Source organism: Moschus berezovskii, chromosome 5, assembly GCF_049115385.1.
Source record: "Moschus berezovskii isolate FMDL1 chromosome 5, NW_MosBer_1.0, whole genome shotgun sequence".
Lineage (NCBI taxonomy): Eukaryota > Metazoa > Chordata > Mammalia > Artiodactyla > Moschidae > Moschus > Moschus berezovskii.
Window position 1 is genome coordinate 29,450,051 of NC_142464.1, and position 20,401 is coordinate 29,470,451.

General features: G+C 40.1%; 1 protein-coding gene across 2 annotated transcripts in view; it reads right to left on the reverse strand.

Annotated features, from left to right (window-relative positions):
- The window catches only part of NFKB1 (nuclear factor kappa B subunit 1), a 126,140-nt gene that overhangs the window by 52,743 nt on the left and 52,996 nt on the right, over positions 1 to 20,401 (reverse strand). For both annotated transcript variants that reach the window (XM_055435091.2, XM_055435092.2), the window contains exon 6: positions 823 to 971. In XM_055435091.2, coding sequence (XP_055291066.2) covers positions 823 to 971 — 149 coding nt within the window. The remainder of the gene's footprint in view (positions 1 to 822; positions 972 to 20,401) is intronic.

A 20,401-nucleotide genomic window follows, 5' to 3' on the forward strand; every position in this document is an offset into this window, starting at 1 on the left:
GTGACTGTACCAACTTACATTCTCACACTTTTTTCCACATCCTCACCAGCATTTGTTTTTGTATTCTTTTTGATGATAGCCATTCTGATAGGTGTAAGTAGTACTTCATTGTGGTTCTGATTTGCATTTCCCTGATAATTAGCCAGATCAAGCATCTTTTCATACACTTGTTGGCCATCTGCATGTCTTCTTTGGAGAACTATCAGGCCTTCTGCTCATCTTTTCAATTAGGTTGTTTGCTTTTTTGACGTTGAGTTGAATGAGTTGTTTGTATATTTTGGAAATTAAGTTCTTATGTGTCATATCATTTCTGTGCATACTTTCCAAGCAGCACAGAACTGAAATAAAACCCACTATGCACAAAATGTTCACAATGCAAATCTATAGTCAATAGTTCATTAAAAAAATCATCAAGGGTATGAAATCATGCATAAAGTACTGATTTCTGCCATAGCTAGTTTTCTTCTAATTTGTCCATATCTTTACTTCTAGAAGGAAAATACTGCTAAAAGTGGCACAAATGCCTCATAGGTCAACTGACTGTATAATTTATCATCCAATCTGGGACACTTTTGAGAATGAAAAAGGGTACTATAAATAATTAGGCCAGGACAACAGGTATAAAGTGGATTGTCTCAGGGAAGTCTCAGACAAGCAGGCAGCTTACTCCTAGAGTGCAAGTGACAGCTCAAATTTTCATATTCTAAGACTCTCTGAGGGTCTTGGAAAGACCCCTAATGAAAAGGGCCTGTCCAGTCAAAGTCCCCAGGTGCCATGTTCGATCTGCTCCTCCCTTCTGCAACAACATACACCCTCACTTACCCGACCACCATGTCCTTGGGTCCAGCTGTCACAGTGCAGATGCCATCCTCACAATGTTTTCCCACCAGGCTGTGTGCATGCAGGTGGATGTTTTTTCCATTTGTGACCAACTGAACAATAACCTTTGCAGGTCCCACATAGTTGCAGATCTATATAAGAAGCACATTTCAAAGTTAGCATATCTGACTATATCACAACATGGGAAAAAGCTAAGACAAGCTAGTAAGTAGAAAAAGTATGATATCAAATTGGGCCTATCTGTACGTATACAGCCACAGCTTGGTTGTGAAAAAATATGTGATGAACAAATGATGGGATGGAAGTAAAACACTAGTGGTATTTGTTTCAGGTGTGAAAGATACTCTTCAAGAAGCAGGCCATTTAAAATACATACGTCTTGTTGAAGCTGGAACGAAGGGCGATACATCTTGGAGGATGCTGTGTAGCCATTAAGCACCCTCTTCCTATTAACCAAGAACACATTTTCATCTGCACCCATACTGCATTTTAGGTCATAAATGCTGAGTACAAGATCAGTACTGACTGACTGACTGACGGAAATCAAGAGAAGGAAAGAGGTGAACGGAAAGAGTCCTTGCTAATCTGCCATGAGATTAGGCAGGAGAGAGTCTTGCCCAGGGACCTGGCCACAAGGGTTGGCCATGGATACCCAAGCCCATGGCCTGCAGTGATCTGTTTCTTTAACTTAAAAAAGTGTACTCCTTAAGTACAAATCGTTAGATCTGACACCTGTTTGAACTCTTGTTCTATAAAATCAGATTTCTCCATTTAAAGTAATTTGTATTTTTATTGTTATACCTTTAAAATGATGACAACAGCAATAGAAAGGAAATCCCATGGAGATGATGACATTTTAAGTAACAAGAGCTTGGACACTATTTCTCCTCTAGCCGGTCCTCCAGCCTCCCACAGATTCTTTCCTTGAGAAAACTGCAACACTAAAATCATACTAACAGAAACCATCAATGACCTTATTTTTACCTTCTTGAATATTATAAGTCAGAATCCTGGGATAAATTCACCTAAACTGTTGGAAATGCACTCTGTTTCCTCAAAGGGTAAGCAGCCATTCTGGTTTGCCTGAGACTAAGGAAGTTTCCTGGGGTGAAAGACTTTCAGTCTAACAATGAGGAAAGTTGGTCACTCTATCTCTTTAACTCATATTATCTCTTCTTGAGGAAGCATATGACTGAAATTGAGGATCTCCCAACTATGCAATCATTGGAAATATTTTAATCTGTACAAGCAGCCCTTAGCTCAGATGAAAAACTAAGCAGACACAAGTCTCATGTGGCCATGGATCCTTGATGGATGTCTTTCTGATATAAACTTGACGAAGAACCTATAAGTGCCAGTAAAATTTCTTGGAAAAGGACCGAATCCCTTTCAACTCATCTATTTCTACTATAAATACCATCTCATAGATTTACATTCCACTGAGGCATGATTTTGTTAGGATTTTTTTCAGTATAGATTTTTTGCCCAATCCAATCTCCCATTGCAGGGTTGAGGAAAAGTTGGTTAAAGCTGGGATTATGCCCCAGATGCTTCTGGGAGAAAGAAGTTCCCTTTCTAAGCAAAGGACAGACTCCCAGTGGGTCTTCAGTGTAGCTCCACTGGAAATACAGGGCCTCTCTGCCTGAACCCTGGCTCAGAAGTGTTGCAAATCTTGCTTTTCAACCCTTTCCAAGGAGCATGGCCATCTGCGAGAATGGCCTCCAGTCCTTGCAGAGCAAGCTAATCCTAAAGTGTGTTCAGGATTAATTAGGTTTTGACCCCCATGAAGCACAAATAAATAATTTCTTAAAGAGGTAAGCACTTAAGTAAGTCCCCTGGGCATAAAACCAATTATGAACTCAGTGCTTTCCCTTTTATAACAGGTAGAAAGCCTTTGCCCTGGGGGCAGTACAGGGAATGAAGAGTTCTGGGTTTGCTCCAAAGTTGGTTGCTGTCCCTACATACTCCCTGGGTTGCTGATGCCAGTTCTGCGTCTTGGTATCGACATCTGAAATCTGCCTTTGCTATGACGACATATTCCACAGGGACTTCTTCAGCAGTAAATGAACAGTGAAAGAGCATTAAATAGACCATGTAATTTCACTTTTTAAAGTGCACTGAGCACAGGAATGCAACAGTGTAAGGCATGACGAAATGCTTCACTTGGGTGAAATCAGGTAGGCCTGCCACTTAAGCAGGACACAGAAAGAATCTAGCAATTAAAGCCCAATCCCAACTTAGTTCAAATAGAATGACGCATTCTAATTTATATTCACTCAAAACTTCAATAAACTTTCACGTATTTTAGCATCTAGTATTACTGCTAAAAGTCTGGAAAGTTTATTATCTTACTGATCTTAAAAAAATTTGAATGAGGTTTAAAACTTCTAATCTAATTCTGAGAATATAAAGAAATACTATGTTGTAAAAAAAACAAAAACATGAAATTAACATGTGATATAGTATTAACTCTTGTTGTTGTTCAGTCTCTAAGTCATGTCCAGAACTCTTTGCAACCCCATGGACTGCAGCATGCCAGGCTTTCCTGTCCTTCACTATCTTCTGGAGTTTGCCCAACCCCATGTCCATTGAGTCAGTGACACCATCCAACCATCTCATCCTCTATTGCCCTTTCTCCTCCTGCCCTCAATCTAAACTACAGATTTTGTTCAAATTTCACAAAATTTTATGCTAGTGTCCATTATTTGTTTTCATACCTTATTCAAGACTCCACATTGTATTTAAGTGCACTGAGCAGCTTCAGCTGCACGGAACAAATCCTGGTAAATTCTCTGTTCGTTTTTATTGTTACAAATATTTTCTATTTCCTCGTTTTGGCTTCTTAGATACATCCATCATTTAAAAGTGGACATTTCATTTCCAAATACATGGGACTTTAAGCATATCTTTGATATAAATTTCTAATTTTGATATTAATTTCTCATTTAAATGCTTTCATCTCTGCAATCACCCTCTGTGTTTTTTCAATCTTCTAACTTTATTGAGGCTTTCAATAGCTAATTCAAAGATCTCTCTTGGTAAAAGTCAAATTGAACTAGAAAATATGTGGATTACTTTCAAATATCTTTTGATATTCATTTCTAATATAATCCCACAGTGATAAAAGAACAGACTCTGTATGATTTCAATACCATTAGGCCATCAACTGTTTGCACCTGGTCTTACGTCTCTGGATGTGTTCCTAGGTCTCCTAGTTTATAGTCTATGGGAACTTGAGTAGAATTTGTATCCTACTGTTGTGTGAAAAGTTCTATAAATCTTAATTATGTTGAATTCATAGTGCTTTTCAGGCCTACTATAACCTTCTACTTCTCTGTATATTCATTCTATTAATTTTTGAGAGTTTGATATTAAAACTCCAACTAAAAATCTTAATTTATTTACTTAAAAAGTAATTGCAACATATAGTGGAACTACATGTAACTTTGCTGTGTATTTTCCAAGTCTCCTGTAAACGTGTTATCATACTCTCATAATTTAAAAAATTTTTTTAAAAGCCCAGTCACTTTGGATGTCCAGAGCCTTCAACATTTCCACGATGAAGGAATCAGTCATGGGCACTGACGGAAAGAGGTGGGAGGTGTCCTCAAAAAGTACTCACATCTTTTTCTTGCTGTTACTTCATGATTGAAGGGTGGCAAGAATGAGGAACTGGGTAGTCTCTGAGGTAAAGGGCCTGAAAAAGTTGCCAATGACTAATGTGCTGTTTGATCCATTTGACAGAGTTCAAGCCAGCATGGCATCATCTGGTTTTTTACACAGACCACAAGGCAATGACAGGGAGGGCCCTGGGTTTTGTGGACTTTCCAAAATGCTGACCGAAAGAAGAAAGCTGAAGTGTGGGGACACACAAAAAATACTATTTTCAGGCTCTATGGCACACGAAGACAATGGAATTCTACCTTAGGGGAGGGAATACTTCATGAAATGCCACAGTGACTGAGAGCTGTTTGCAACTCACTCAGAAATTAATTTGTTCTGTGGAGAATCTCATTATTTTTATTCAGTCTGTTACTTCTTTGCATAGTAGTTCCCTTGGAAATCAAGTTTATAGAAAGTACCTGTATCTGCCAGAAAGGGTGGGTTATTTTTGAAAGAGTCTGAGTACAGCAGGCTTTTAATGGTGATGGACAGGGAGGCCTGGCGTGCTGTGATGCATGGGGTCACAAAGAGTCAGACACAACTGAGCGACTGAACTGAACTGAACGGCTTAAATACAAGTTAAGATTTCAATGAGAGGAAAGGAGACGAAGGCGACATTCAGCTTCCAAGGGACACTGTAAGAGCATGTACCTGATGAACAGACTAGCTAGGTTTAAAGACAGTGCCACTATCTGCAAGCCCTGTGCCCTTGGGCAGCATCCAGCTCCTCATCTGTAAAGTGAGGATAATAATTGGACCTCATAGGTTTGCTATGAGGATTAAATACATTGACACATATAAAAATCTTTAAGACCTCTGCCTAGTATGTGATAGCAGTACCCAAGTGTTAACCACTATTTTATTACTGTGATGTATTCTTCTACCCAGAGATCTTTAAATACTACAACTGCTGTGAGGTGATTTTTTTAACATTCTGTTTAAAGGCAGGTGGCTTGAATAAATGACCAATTCAGGCTACTTCTATTTCTAGGCTAAGTCTTTTTTCCCAGAGTGACACATTTTATTGGGCTTTTTTAAAGTAATAACTATGTTATTGTAGTAACAGTTATCATTCTTGGAGGTACTCAGGAGTCCTCGGTTTCCTTGATGAAATCAAGCCTTCCTTCCAGAAGCTTTATGACTCAATCCATACTGATGGCCACAGGCTAGATCTGCTTTTTGAGTAAGAAACAGAAACCAAGGGTCTCAGCTAATACCAAACTTAGTCAAATCATCTACTTTTATTTAAAGCAACTATGTCATGCTCTGGAAAAGTACATACTGGTTCTTTAAAGGTGATTAAGATAAGTGGTCTAGAAGTTTCTAAGAATCAGATTTTAAAAGGTCCAGTTTATGTACTGAGTTAATTTGGACATATCACTTTGGCAGAATGTAGAGTCAACATGAATGTGAGAGGTGACACATGATGTAGTTCTTTTCTGCCGAGTTTTTCTCATGAAGTGATGATAATGATGATACTTGAGGGAGAGGAGGGAGAGGGGAAAAGGCACACTTTTTAAAGAGAAATCTACCCTGACTTGTCTTGTGTATCTAACGTTGGCCTCTACTGCTAAAGCATCAGAGCAATGCGGTTAAATCCAAGAGCTCTGAAGCAAGGCTGCTGTGCTCAAAATCCCTCTGCTGTCACTTCTTAGCTGGGCCAGTGGGAGAAGATGTTTAAGGTCTCTGGACATCAGCTTCTCCATCTTTAAAAGGAAAGTAACAATACATCTGATTTCATAGGATTGCTTTTTAAGGATTAAATGAGTTAAGAGCTTGGCACCTAATAGGATTAGCAATCTCAAATATAAACCCTGTCTCCTATCTAGGCTATTACCTCTCCAATAGCCAGAATGTATACATTGCTTCTGGAGAAGGCAATGGCAACCCACTCCAGTACTCTTCCCTGGAAAATCCCATGGACGGAGGAGCCTGGTAGGCTGCAGTCCCTGGGGTCGCGAAGAGTCAGACACGACTGAGTGACTTCACTTTCACTTTTCACTTCCATGCATTGGAGAAGGAAATGGCAACCCACTCCAGTGTTCTTGCCTGGAGAATCCCAGGGACGGGGGAGCCTGGTGGGCTGCCGTCTATGGAGTCACACAGAGTTGGACACGACTGAAATGACTTAGCAGCAGCAGCAGCATACATTGCTTCAGTGAGCACTTATTAAGCCCCTTCTATGTCCCCTGTACTGCAGTAGGTCAGGGAGAGGAAGATACACAGTTGAGAAAAAACAGACACAACCCCTGTTCTCATGGAAATTAAAGAGTAGGACCGATACAAACTAAAAACTCTCACAAATAAATGTAAATGCGTAAGTATGAAACACTCCCAAAGGAATAGAGATTGGACCGGGTCAAGACAGAGAAAGCTTCCTGAGGGCATAGTGAGGGCTGAACTCTGAAAGAAGAGTAAGAATGTAACAAAGGATGGGGTGGGAAGAGGTTGAGAAGTGTATTCCTGGCAGGAAGAACAGCACACGGGAAAGCTCTGTGATGGGAACCTGACCTCTCATCTCCTCAGTCATAATTCCTACCGTACTCAGGGCTTCCTTCACGTGGTTCCTATCACCCAGGGTGTCCCTTCCTTCTCTTCTCTCTCTAGAACCACCCATTCTTCAAAGCTCCAGCCGAAATCTGAATCTTTCATGACACTCCACCACTTTAGCCCACAAGACTCCACTACTGTCCCTTTCTTGGGGAATGGGATGGAATGGGGCAGGAAAACATCGCTTATTACAGTAAGAAGATGGTAAAATCTATTGGCAACTGAGGAATTACTGTTTTAGCTCTCTCGTTTGTTCCCAGAGCACACACATCTGTATTTCCTCACGTTCTGTTTCTATGGACGCGAAGGGGACTTGTTAACTTGCCCAATCTTCACTTCAGCCCCATGGGGTCAGCAGTGCGACCACATTCCACAGCCGCGGGAACTGAGGCCCATTAAGGTGACATAAACTGCCGCCATTCCTGTAACTGGGGTGACTGGGCAGCCCTTTGAACTTGGGTCTGTCCACTTCCAAAGCCCATTCGTATTTTCCATTACACTGGCTTCCAACTGGCTTAATCGCTTTTTCTTCTGTATACATCCAGTGAGCCCAATGTTTTACAACTCTCCTTTGCGGAGCACAGTGTTGCTATACAACAGTTATCCCTGAAAAACCTGTTTTGGTTTTGTTGATGTCTACTGTGGGAAAGAAGGTCTCAGAGACAGCTGTGAGATGGCAGAAGTGCACTTGTCCCCTTGTAAGCCTTATTCATAAACAAAATCATGCCACAGACATTACTAAACCACATACTGACTCTCTGTTCGAGTGCAAGTCATATTATAAACAAGAAAAAGGAGAAGGAGGAGCAAGGGAAGGGGAGAGGAAGGAGGAGGAGGAGGAGGAAAGAAAAGAATATTGTTTTCATAACTTACCTCCTCTTGGTAACGCAAAGTAGTCAGATTTTATTGTTCCTTATTACTTATTATATGTTGACGACACAGGAAGTACAGAATAAACTTCATCAAACAAGACAGTACAGAACCATGTCTAATAGTTTCTGACACAGAGTAGGAAGATGCTTAGTAAAGTTAGTTCCTTCTTTTTAAGCCAGGGGGTTTCACATTGATCCAATCTGGGACCAAATCCCAGCTCTTTCTTCTTCCAGCTCTGTGGGCTTACTCAAGTTAAACAACCTCTCTGAGCTGAAAGCGCCACACCTACAAACAGGCCAATAACGGAGCCTCCCTCAGGGTGCCAGAACCACACAGGGTCTGGCACATGGCAGGTCCCATGGAAGCACCAATTTCTCTCCTTTTTTTTAATAAAAAGGGGCTGCTTCTCTCCTGGGTTTCCCAAAGACCTCGTGAAGTAGACAGACTTGGCACTATCATCCCCATTTTGCAGATAAGAAAACAGAAATCAGACAGATTAACGAGTCCCATAACCTAAGGTCAAGACCCAGAGGACCTTGGAATTCATCCTGATTCTTCCAAATGTAGGTGCAGTGTTCTTATAAGACTGCATGACATGAAAATATCCTCTGCCCCACTCACTGTTGATGACACGGTTGTTTTGTGAGTAGTGCTCCTGGATTTGCATTGATTCATTCACATTCGTTCACCGTTTTTATTTGCCCTACTTGTTTGCCCAGCACACATCCCTTAGATGGTTGCCTGAGATTAGAAGGGCAAACTGGGCCATTAAACACAACAAAACGGGCAAAGAGGGCTTCATCAGCTACAAAGGGAAGTAGAATAAAATCACTATTCAAAACTCAGAAAGTCTGAGGGGGTTTTTTTGGGTCATACTTTGACCTCTGGTTTCTTGTTTTAGTTGAATTTTCAGTTTCATTACATCAAATACAGTTGTTTATAAATCATACTTCTTTCAGAAAATCAAGTAAGACACTTGCTAACTCCAGAAACTGCTGGGGATTTGTACCTCAATAGGTGTCACTACCTCATTAATAAACTACAAATAAATGTTTACCCTTTTCATGGCCCAATTATCCATGGTTACAAAATAATATGGGAAGAATAGAAAATCTGTAATGTATGGATGAACTATGTCTCAAATGCATTTTCATTTATAGGCCAGTTTTTTGGGGAATCTGGCTTATAAATTTGGTTTATTCTTAAATAGGAAATAAAAGTTAAAATAGTGGTCTTTTGGTATCATTTCTTTTCTACATCTCCTTACCCTTGTAGCTGCACTATGTACATTGTCAAAGTCTTTTTTTGAACAAACCATAAAATACATGGTATCTAGTCAGATCTTTCGGAGAAGGCAATGGCAAGCCACTCCAGTACTCTTGCCTAGAAAATCCCATGGATGGAAGAGCCTGGTAGGCTGCAGTCCGTGGGGTCGCTAAGGGTCAGACACGACTGAGCGACTTCACTTTCACTTTTCACTTTCACATATTGGAGAAGGAAATGGCAACCCACTCCAGTGTTCTTGCCTGGAGAATCCCAGGGACGGGGGAGCCTGGTGGGCTGCCGTCTATGGGATCACACAGAGTCGGACATGACTGAAGTGACTTAGCAGCAGCAGCAGTCAGATCTTTAAAAGATATGCCCAAACTAACCACTTCCTACTATCTCCATCACTGTTCCCTGGTTTCATGGAGTACTAGGCCACTATGATTAGTTTCCTAAGTTTTTTCTCCTATGTTTCTTGTGCCTACCCCACGTCCCCATGGCCTGTTCTTCTGGGTGATCCTGTTCAAGTCAGGTCGTGACAAATCCTGACACACCTCTGCTCAAAGTTCTCTAAAAGCGAAAACTGTTGAAGCTGAATGAGTCGTCAACAGGATTCATTACAGTATTTTGTGTATATATGATTAAATTTTTCCATGGCAAGAAGTTTAAATAAATTAAAAAAAAAAAAAAAGGCCCAGACCCTCTAAAGGCTTTCCATCTGAAAAGCCCAAGTCTTTATAACAGCGCACAGTCTTTGGGCCATGTGAACCCACTTCCTCTTTGCTCTTGTCTGTTACTACTTCTGGGCAGTCACATAACCTGCTGCCAACTCAGCTTCCACCTGAGAGCTTCTGCACTCGTGGTCTCCACTGCCTTCCCTGTGTACTTGCATGGTCTCTTACTTTTCAGGATTTGCAGAAACGCCATTCTCTGGCGAGCTTCCATGGCTCACCCTACCCTTATCTAAACTTCTATCACTCCCATTCCTAAATTCCTTGCTGCTTCCCCTGCTTTACTTTTCTCCCTGTACTAATTGCCATTTAATATACTACACATCTTACGTGACTACTGCCTAACTTCCCCATTAGAACAGAGGCCATGTAAGAGTGGGGATAATGGGGATAATGATTTCTTCCGTGCCACATCCCCAGTGCCTGCAATAACGTTTATTATCTTGCAGGCATTCAATAAATAATTCTTTAGTGAATGCATGATTAAATAAGAGGCCTAAAATGTTATCTATGGAAGGCGAGACATTAAAACAAGAGTTGTGTTAGGTGATAGATAGGAATTGGGAAACTATATTCTATCTTTTCCAAAAAAATTGGCTAGATCCTGGTGCACCCTCTCATTAGGCTATTTAAATGAGAATGTGATTATTTACATCAGGACAGAACATTAGCCTAAGTAGATAGAAGGGTGTTGGGGTGTGGGCTCTGGGCCTGCAGTGTGGTCATAGGACTCTAACTGCTGAGCAGCAGGGACGGGCAGCTGTGGCAAAGACAAGGGAAGGTAACTCTTTGATCCTGTTGTTGGAAAATCAAGGTAGCAGCGCTCCTCTGACAGTCCCAGACATCCTCCTGGATATGCCTCCTCCCACCCTAACTGTTGGTGCCTGTAAGGCATCCTCCTGGTGTACCGAAGAATCTAAATTCAAACACTCTATTCCGCGCTGTACTATGGCACTCAGGGATCCAGAATTCCCATTTCTGGTTCACCCCAGTTTCACAGTCACGCACTCCCCAAATAAGAAGGGCCTTTCTTTGATATTCACTATGGTGACCGACAGGAATAACCAGCCTACAGAACCTTATCGTAAAACTGTGCAGGTCTGCATCCAAAAGACAGCAAACCAGTGGGCTCCCATTCAATGAAGAGCACAGGCTCTGGAGTCTGAAGGACAGGGCTCTGAATCCTGGATCCTCCCTCTCCTAGCTATGCCATCCTGGGTACGTTACTTGACCTTCTGACGTGTTTTCTCATCTGTAAAACATGAATACAAATCCCTAATGTCTGACTGTTCACAAGGATTAAAAGGAGCAGTTTACAGCATCTAATGCAGCATGTGAGTCACAGCAGATGCAGAGCATATGACAGTGACTCTGATTTTGTCCCTTCATGCCATAAGCAGACATCTGCAGTGGAGACTTCCTCTGAATTTAACAAGAAGATGGAGAACACTGCATGTCAGGCTCTCCAACCTCTCTTCTCCTCACTGTCTGTCACCCAGGAGCAAAATGTCCCTATTACTTTCCATATCTGCTCCCAATTCAGAGAAATGCAGGTTTGTTCCCTTTTCTAGGTTTTAACCACTCTGCTTTTGCACTTAACACCGTACTTACTCAAGATCTCCTTAAATCACGCTTCTTCTTCCCTCTCCAAAGGACCCTTACTCTTAGTCCACAAACCATATACTTTCTTCTCCCTTAATTCTGAACAATGCATTTCCTGATAATGATGATGACAACCGTATAGGCTAGCATTTATTGAAATCTATGTGCCAGGCCCTACAACAAGAAACACAGAACCATTCTTTCCTTTGATCTTCTTCATAATTCAACAAGAAATGTTCTTTAAAAGTACTTATACCTGCTTGAGTACAATTCTCTTTTTTTTTCTTATCAAGTATGCAAGAAAAGCTCTAAACACCAATGCTGAAACTCCAACTTAATCTGCAGTACCTTTGAAAAGTGAAAGTGAGGTCGCTCAGTTGCGTCCGACTCTTTGCGACCCCATGGACTGTAGCCTACCAGGCTCCTCTGTGCATGGGATTTTCCAGGCAAGAGTTCTACAGTGGGTTGCCATTTCCTTCTCCAGAGGATCTTCCCAACTCAGGGACTGAACCCAGGTCTTCCGCATAGTAGTATTACCTTTGCAATTTAATTAATCCTTCTATGCCTCAAATAAATATGTGCCTAAAGGTCATGATTTACTCCATGTTTCCAAACTTATCAGCCATTTCTTGTTCTTCATCCCACTTGACTTCTCTGAAGCCTAGGATGGGTTACCTTTCCTCCTCAAAACGTTCCCTTCTCACTGCATTAGACACTTCTGCTAAAGCACTCTTCCTCCTCAAAAGATTTGTCAGAGATCTGCCCTTGGTCCATCTCTAATCTTTACCATAATCACTCTCTTCACATGGTTATGTTAGTCTCCCAGATTTAGTTATCTACTCCAGGCAGATGACTCCTCATTAAATCTCATGTGCCCTTCCTTTTTCAACACCTATAACATTTCCAGCTGCTTGCAGGGCATCTTCCTGTCCGTAACTTATCATCAATTTGACCACAGCTGAAGACCCATGAATGGCCTTCCTTCTGAAACCTACTCCACCTCCTATTAAGTGAAACCACCACCTTCTAAGCAACTGCACCAAAATTCTCCTTCGTCTGTTGCCTTCTAGATTTAAAAAGTTACTGAATTAACTGATTCCGCCAGGTGGCTCCCTCAAAATCTCTGGTTTCTGCCCCTTCCCTCTATCCTCATTGCTCTAGTTTGTCTACCTCAGCCTGAATCAGAGTTTAACTCATGAGGAGTCACTGCAGTTCTTCCCACGTGGAGTTGCTGTGCCCTTCCCTTCCAGCCCGTCATCAGATTTCTATTCCTAAAGCATAACGCTCATTATAGCAAATTGTTTCTATATTAAAACTTACACAATTTCCCCATTTTCTACAAAATGTGGTTTAAATTCCTTAGCCTGGCACAGTTTGGTCCGATCTTACCTCTGCCTCATTCCCATCTTTCTCTTTCATGTACTCTTCATTCCAGCAGAATTACTCACCATTCCCTTCCAACTTCAGCGATGTCTATTTTTGAGCCTTTGCCACTCACTTTTCTGCCTCTGCTATTTTCCCTAGTTAGATTCATGTTTTCAAATTTCTACCTTTCCCTCAAGATCCCGCCCCAAATGTAACCTCTGCCTTGAAGTCTTCTCTGCCCATTCCAACTAGCCGGCTCTTACAACCTTAAGGCTATGAGGTCATTCACTCTTTCATCTGAAAGATACTGCTTTATTCAGCAATTCCCACATGGCAGCTATAGGTGCTGGTTCTATAATGGTGAATAAAACAATATTATCATATTTCAGATATTTAAGGCCATATCTTAGGTCCTCCATTAAACTGGTTTTTTTAGGATCAAGGCATTGTCAAGTTCTTCTATTTCTCCAATCCCCAGATGAAACTAATTAATATTTGCTCAAAGAATTCATGACTGAACACATCACTGGCTCCAGGCTACTCTGAAAGAGGGAACACCAAGTGGTTGACACCTCCCAGGCCATACTAGGTAAGGATGCTGACAGCAGAACCCACCAGGCCATATTGCCTTAAGATCTGTTGAAGGGTTATAGTCACATGACACAGTTCATCTCTCTACTACAACTGTGAGGAATTACCCTGAGAAGTTTCTAAAAATCCCTAGCAAAGAGTGCATGGAGTCAATTAACTTGGAAATTCTTCTGAATTCTTGGTTTGAAACCACAATTAGGAAGACCTAACCCTGGAACTATTTTTATTTCTAAGAGGATTATTTTTTGAAGTACTTGTACTCCACTGAGAAAACTAACTTCCATATACAGACTATACGCTACACACACACACACACACTCAGGCATGCATGCATGCATGCTATAGGCCACAGGAAACCAGGCTCCTCTGTCCATGGGACCATAGGACTTCCCATGGACAGTCAAGAATACTGAAGTGGGTAGCCATTCCCTTCTCCAAGGGATGTTCCTGACTCAGGGAGCAAACCCATGATTTTGTGTCTCCTGCACTGGCAGGCAGATTCTTTACCACTGCCCTACATGAGAAGCCCAAAACATCTTTAATTTTTATACATTCAATTCTCAGTGAGGATTTAACCCTGCCATACAATTCAACAGTGGTGCTGGGGTTTGGCCAAGGTGGCAGGTTAGGCAGAAGACAACCATCAGGGGCTGGTTCCAGGTAAATTAGACGTAAGGCCAGGAGGAGGGGAAGTGCTGTCTTGGCCATAGGTCCCAGGTAATCTGGAGAGCTGATCTCATATTCATCATCTCAGCTCAACTGCCAGGGCAGCTGCACAAGGGGAACTTTCCCCATCAGCAATCCTTCCACTTGAAAACAGGCCTAACTTGGCAGCATCAGTTTATGCTTCTAAGTCACTGAAAAACACCCCAGGAGTGTAACATCCAGATGCTTTAACCAATTTTCAAGTGTGATTTCAGGTTTGGTGAAAACAACAGGCATGACAGTACTGTTCATAGAATTTAATAATAAATTGTGCTTAATATAAATGCCTCAACATTCTTAAATTTGTAAAAGAATACCTCAGATTCTTAAATTTGAACAAGAATATTCTCCAGAAGTCTGAACATTTTCAGATTAAAAACATGTGAGTTAATTTCTAGTGCTCCAGTAAGTGGCCAGAGTTCCAGCTGCCAGTTACTGCTATGACCTTGTGTTAGTCCCCTAGACTCTTTGGGCTTCTGAATTCTTCATGTGTAGAATCACAAGATAACATTTAATATATCTTTCAGCTCTAAAATTCTATGATTCCTAGTCATATATATATATATAGGAGAGGACACACAGGACAACAAGCAAAGATCACATTTTCTAACTGAAATATTTCAAACATATTTCAAAAAAATATAAAAGCTGTTTAAAACCACAGAATTTCTGAGTTGGAAGGACCCTAATGGTAAGCTTAAGTTTTAAAACTGTGAACATTTTAGATACATTTAACACAATAACAAACTGAGAAAACACGCAATCAACACTAAAATTACCTGTTGTAATGGGGCCTCTGATAGCATGGAAAATCAAAATGTAGAGACAAAGAAAAACCTTTATGTTAGGCAAAGATTTCAACTTTTCTCATTGAAACGGAAATTGAGTAATCAAAGCATTTAGTTTCAGTAAATCCAAGGAGGGCACTGCCCTGGGTAGTTAAATCCTGATAATAATGGACTGACTTTTCTGAGGATAGATCAAAAATGCTTTGATTACACAAGTAGGGGGTGGGAGAGAAATATACAACCCAAACAAAGAATGAAAAATTTTAATCTACAGAAGTTTTTTTTTTTTAATTCTTACAAACTACGTAAAAATAACTAGGAGGATTAGATAACATGTAAGGTATGGCTGAAGTATATGCAAAATAAAGATTTTGATTGGGGGATTTATTCTTTGAAGACAAAAATTATTAATATAAGTTTTAAACAGTCTTTTAAAGCCTAAAGTCTCTCAGCATATTGTCTTTGATACAAACCTAATTTGAGATAATTAAGAGTATCCTCTGACTCTGTGATATTCAAATTTACTTGAAATTAAATATCACTGATTTCTTTCTGTTTAAAGGCATATAAATGTCCTCATGTTATATTTTTCTTGCTTAGAAAACCCATCATATTGCCTGCACTGAAATCCACTGGGTAGAGAAGAAACTAAATAATTTGGCTCTTAATGATTGAAAGTACTTAGAGACATCATTTAGCAGAGAATTTAGTTTATACTATAGTAAACACAGCTGCCTGATACGAGAATTTAGACCACTCTGCGAAGAAGACAATTAACTGCTCCTTCAGAAGAAAAGTACATAAGATAAAGCATTTCAGCTATTCTTCTGTGATTTCCTGTGGAAAACCCCTACAAAATTAGGAGAATTACAAGTGAGTAGAAATGGGAAATTTTCTCTGTCTGATTTCTTGTTGTCACTTTATTGGTTAATTTACATCCCAGACACCGATGGGGCAAAAGAGAAAATACGATATAAGTGTCAGACTGAGGTTAACCAACATATTGTACCATCCACATACTATGATGTAAGCAAAAGGAGGAAGGGAGAAACACCAAAATTTCTAACACGGTTGAGGATAACATCAGCCAGCAACCTGGAAAAATGATAGTACTTTAAACCTGCTAAAAACCCTCCCATGTGATAACTTCATATTGTTCAGCCTACGCAGACTAAAACACAACATATATGAAACAAATCATATACTTTTATACTTAGATAAAATGTTCTGCAACTAATTTCTATTACTTTTAGAGATTTGCCAGAAAATTATAACTTCCCTATAATCAAATCTTGATTTTTCCCTTATTATGAAGTACAATTTATTAAGTAAAAACTCTTCTGAAAGGTATAAAAAAGGGATCTACTTCTCATTAAGCATCTTGACATAAGGTGTTTCCTTGCCCTGTAGTATTTTAGCTTATTTTTGAATCAGTCCAATGGTAATGAACTTCATCCTGAGGCTATACATTCCATCCTCAGACAGCTCTGACTCTCAGTAATAACTGAATCCTCTCTCTCCCAGGGCTCCATCCAGTGCTTTTTATCGCATCTTCTTGGGACAGACAGGACATATCTCATCCTTCTCTCCTATGACAGCCATCCAAATATTTGAAGACAACCAAATTTGCCAGGCTATAAGTATTCTCATGATCAGTGACTACACTTCACTTTGAGGAAGGTTCAGGTTCGGTCACCATTCTGCTCTGAACACATTCCAGTTGGTTTTTATTTCTCTACAATGGTGGTACAAAGCAGGGTACACAGTTTTCCTGGTGCAGGAGTGAGACCACTGTCTGGTCTTAAATACTACCCTTCTATTAAGGGAGCCTAATATACAATTACTTGTTTGGCTGTCACATCACATTGTTGGTTCATGCTGAGTCCATTATTAACTAAAATGTCTAGATTTCTTTGCATGCATATCCCTCCCACCCTGTACTTGTAGTAATTTGTTTTCTGGAGGCATTCAGCTTTTTAAAATAGCATTGCCTAAGAAGTTAGCCCTAGGAGAGGGTGGGATGAATGGAGAGAGTAACATGGAAACATATAAACCACATGTAAAACAGACAGCCAGTGGGAATTTGCTGTATGACTCAGAGAGCTCAAACTGGTGCTCTGTGACAACCTGGAGGGGAGGGATGGGGTGGGAGGGCCAAGAGGGAGGGGACATATGTGTTCCTATTGATGTTCATGTTGATGTATGGCAGAAACCAACACAATATTGTAAAGCAATTATCCTTCAATTAAAAATATTTTTTTTAAAAAAGAGACATGACAACAAAAAGAAAGTTAGCCCTTTGTTTTGATAGAGATATGGAAGATGAAATATATTTCTAAATTTTAAAACTCAAAAGTAATACATTTTATATTAAAAAAGAATGTAGCTCTTTGCCTCAGCTTTTCAAAATGAATTTGAAACTATTTGTTATCTATCACTCCATGTCACCGCAAATTTGATAAAACATCCATTGAAGACAATGATAAAATACACTGAAGTAGCTGCAGAAATATCCCTGAGGCTAGAAATATCCCTCCAGGTTGATGTCACCAACATGAGAAATACTGCTAACCCCCAAGTACCAAACCAGAGAGCTCCAACATCTCAGTATTACACCATCCCAGAAACCCTGCCAAAGAAAACAGTGGGATATTTCTGGTGTGATTTGTTCTTACTGAGGTGCCTGAAATGAATACCTAGCTCTCTGCTCTCTAGTTTGAAAATGCATCTTTCAAATGCCATGAGCATTCTGTCAAAAACAGAAGTTGAGACTACCTAGCCAGGAGGTGATCTCAAAGTAAAGGTGCACGTCCCCCTAGCCTGCACACCTGCCTACACACACACACACACACACACACACACACCAGAACATCCTTCGAGGAGGCACTCCTCCAGCAAATCCTGAGTAACACTTGCATCATTGTCTTGTATGTACCTGTATGAACTGTTCCCTGTCTGCTCATATGTCTTGGGGCAGAGATGATCACATTCGAGCATGTGACCCCAGAGCTCAGCACCGTGCCTGGCACACGGTGTGCACTAGACAAGACATATGCTCCATGAAGGCGAGGAAAGGAGGAAGGTCAAGGAGGCTTTAAAATCTACAAATGGAATGTTCTCGGCTTAGATGGATTCAGCTTCTGAACTAACAATCCAGAACAGAATTTAAATCAAGGCTCTGACTGATCCCTTTTCTATGTTACTATTTTAAAAAGTAATAAAACAATGATGTTATAGTGACTTCTAAAGGGTCTGGTTAATCGCATATAAATATGAGGCTGATAAATATTGATACTGAAAAAATAAAATTAAATCAGTAAGATGGGAAATCCCTGAAACTGAACAAAAACAAAAAATTTGACTAACTATATTTCTAATGGCACTATAACTACATCGAAGGAAAAAATTATCCTAATAGTTTCTGAATATATTACTCTGACTGACTACCCTCTCTTGAATATATTTGAAGGTCAGAAGAACTGTAAAAAAAAAAAAAAAAAACCAACTGTATATTTAGTAAGTTCATAGCTAGTACTGATATTGGTATAGCAATTCTGAAGCTATTCCATATGTATCAAAGGACTGAGCAAACTGCGTGGGTATGCTGATATCATTGGCAACTAAGGTTTTCATTATTGGAGAAAGGCAATACAAATATGGAACAGAGGAAGAAGGGAAGAAGCCCGTGATGTCAGACTGGAATTAAAAGGTATCAGTATGAATTCAAGATTAAAAACAAACAAAAACACAGTTTTCGAGCTCTGCCTAATGAAACAGACTGGAAGAAATTTCTCCAATAACAGGAACCAGGGCTTCTTGGAGAGATGGCTGATTGCAGGACTAGGGTAGGAAGAGTATAGGATGAACTGAGAGTATATCATACTACTTCATAAATAAGGAAATATTCAAAATCGAGCGGGGACATGTCAAAAGGATATAGAAGCTAGCATGAAAGACTCCTACTGGCTAAGAGTCAGACAGTTTTAACGTCAAAATAAATAATGACAGGAGTGGCTTATAATACACTGAAAAAAAAAAATCCATGAGTACATAAACTAAGTAAAGGTTTTAAAGGAATGTGAAGAACAGAGATTGTTTTCGTTTTTTTAAACAGAGAATTTCAGCTAACAAAATTTCTATAACAAAAATGAAAAAAAAGTGATATAAATACACAATCACAAATTTGTAATCATCAACTACTGATAACAATTGATTCACCAAAGAATCATCCACGGAAGCTAAAGCCACTGGAAAACGATGTTAAGGATGGTAGCTTGTACAAAGGTGGCTACAGTGGTGACAAGTGATTAGAGTCTAGATAAGTTTGAAGGCACAGCCAGTAGGATGACCCGATGGGTTAGAGTAGTTCAGGATAACTCCAAGGTTTCTGACCTGAGCAACTGGAAGGATAGAGCTGCCACTTCCTGAGAAAGGACAGATATTAGCAGGAGTAGACTGGTAGGGAAGATTCAGAATTCAGTGTGTTAACTACCAGATATCCAAATGATGTCAATCAAGCAGCTAAGCCTGGAGCCTAGATTTCAGAGTAGAAGTCTAGGCTAGATAAAAGAATTTGGAGTCATCAGCATATCTACGTAACATAAAGGGACAAGATGGAGGAAATGGAGAGAGAAACCCTTTTTTTCTTGGTCAAGTTTTAACTAAACGTTTTTTAACTAAACAAGCTAACTTTCTATTTAAGTTTCTATTTCTAGTTAAGCTTCTAATTAGTGACCAACAATTGACCACCCAAAGAATGAAAGAGAACTCAGTTTAATTCAGTAAATATTTGTTGTACATCTCCCAATAGAAGAATATCATAAAGAAATAAGACGTGGTGCCTGTCCTCAAGAAATAAGGTCTAGAGGTGGGGAGACAGGCACGTAAGCAAGTAACTAAACGAATATGAGGAAGAGCAGTGGATGCATTCAAAGATTTCGCGGGCTGATTAAGGAGGAACTCTCAGGGGTCAGCTGACTCAGCTGGAGAAGTGAGCGCAAATCAGGCAGATGTCTGAAAGAGTGATTGCTGATAAATGCGTAGAAAACTACATAAGAAATAAATTACATGACAAGGAGCCGAAATGATATTTCAAAGAGATAAAATTAAATTCAGGACAAAACATTCCCACAATTCAATACATTAAAAAAATATAAAGACCCTGGAGTCAGGGAAAAATCAGGATCAAGTAGGATAATCAAGGCAGGTAGGCTTTTTGAGCTTGTCTTTACCAGGAGAAAGGGAAGCAGACAGATTCAGAGACTACAAAAGATGGTACATGTACAAAAGCAGTGTGAGAAGCAGTGTATGATGAATGAAACGCCTTACCAAGAATAAGGTAGGTCCCCAAAGCTGACATTCACAGAGCACTTACCATGCGCTGGGCACTGCTCTTTACATATACTAACTCATTTTAATCTTTCCAAC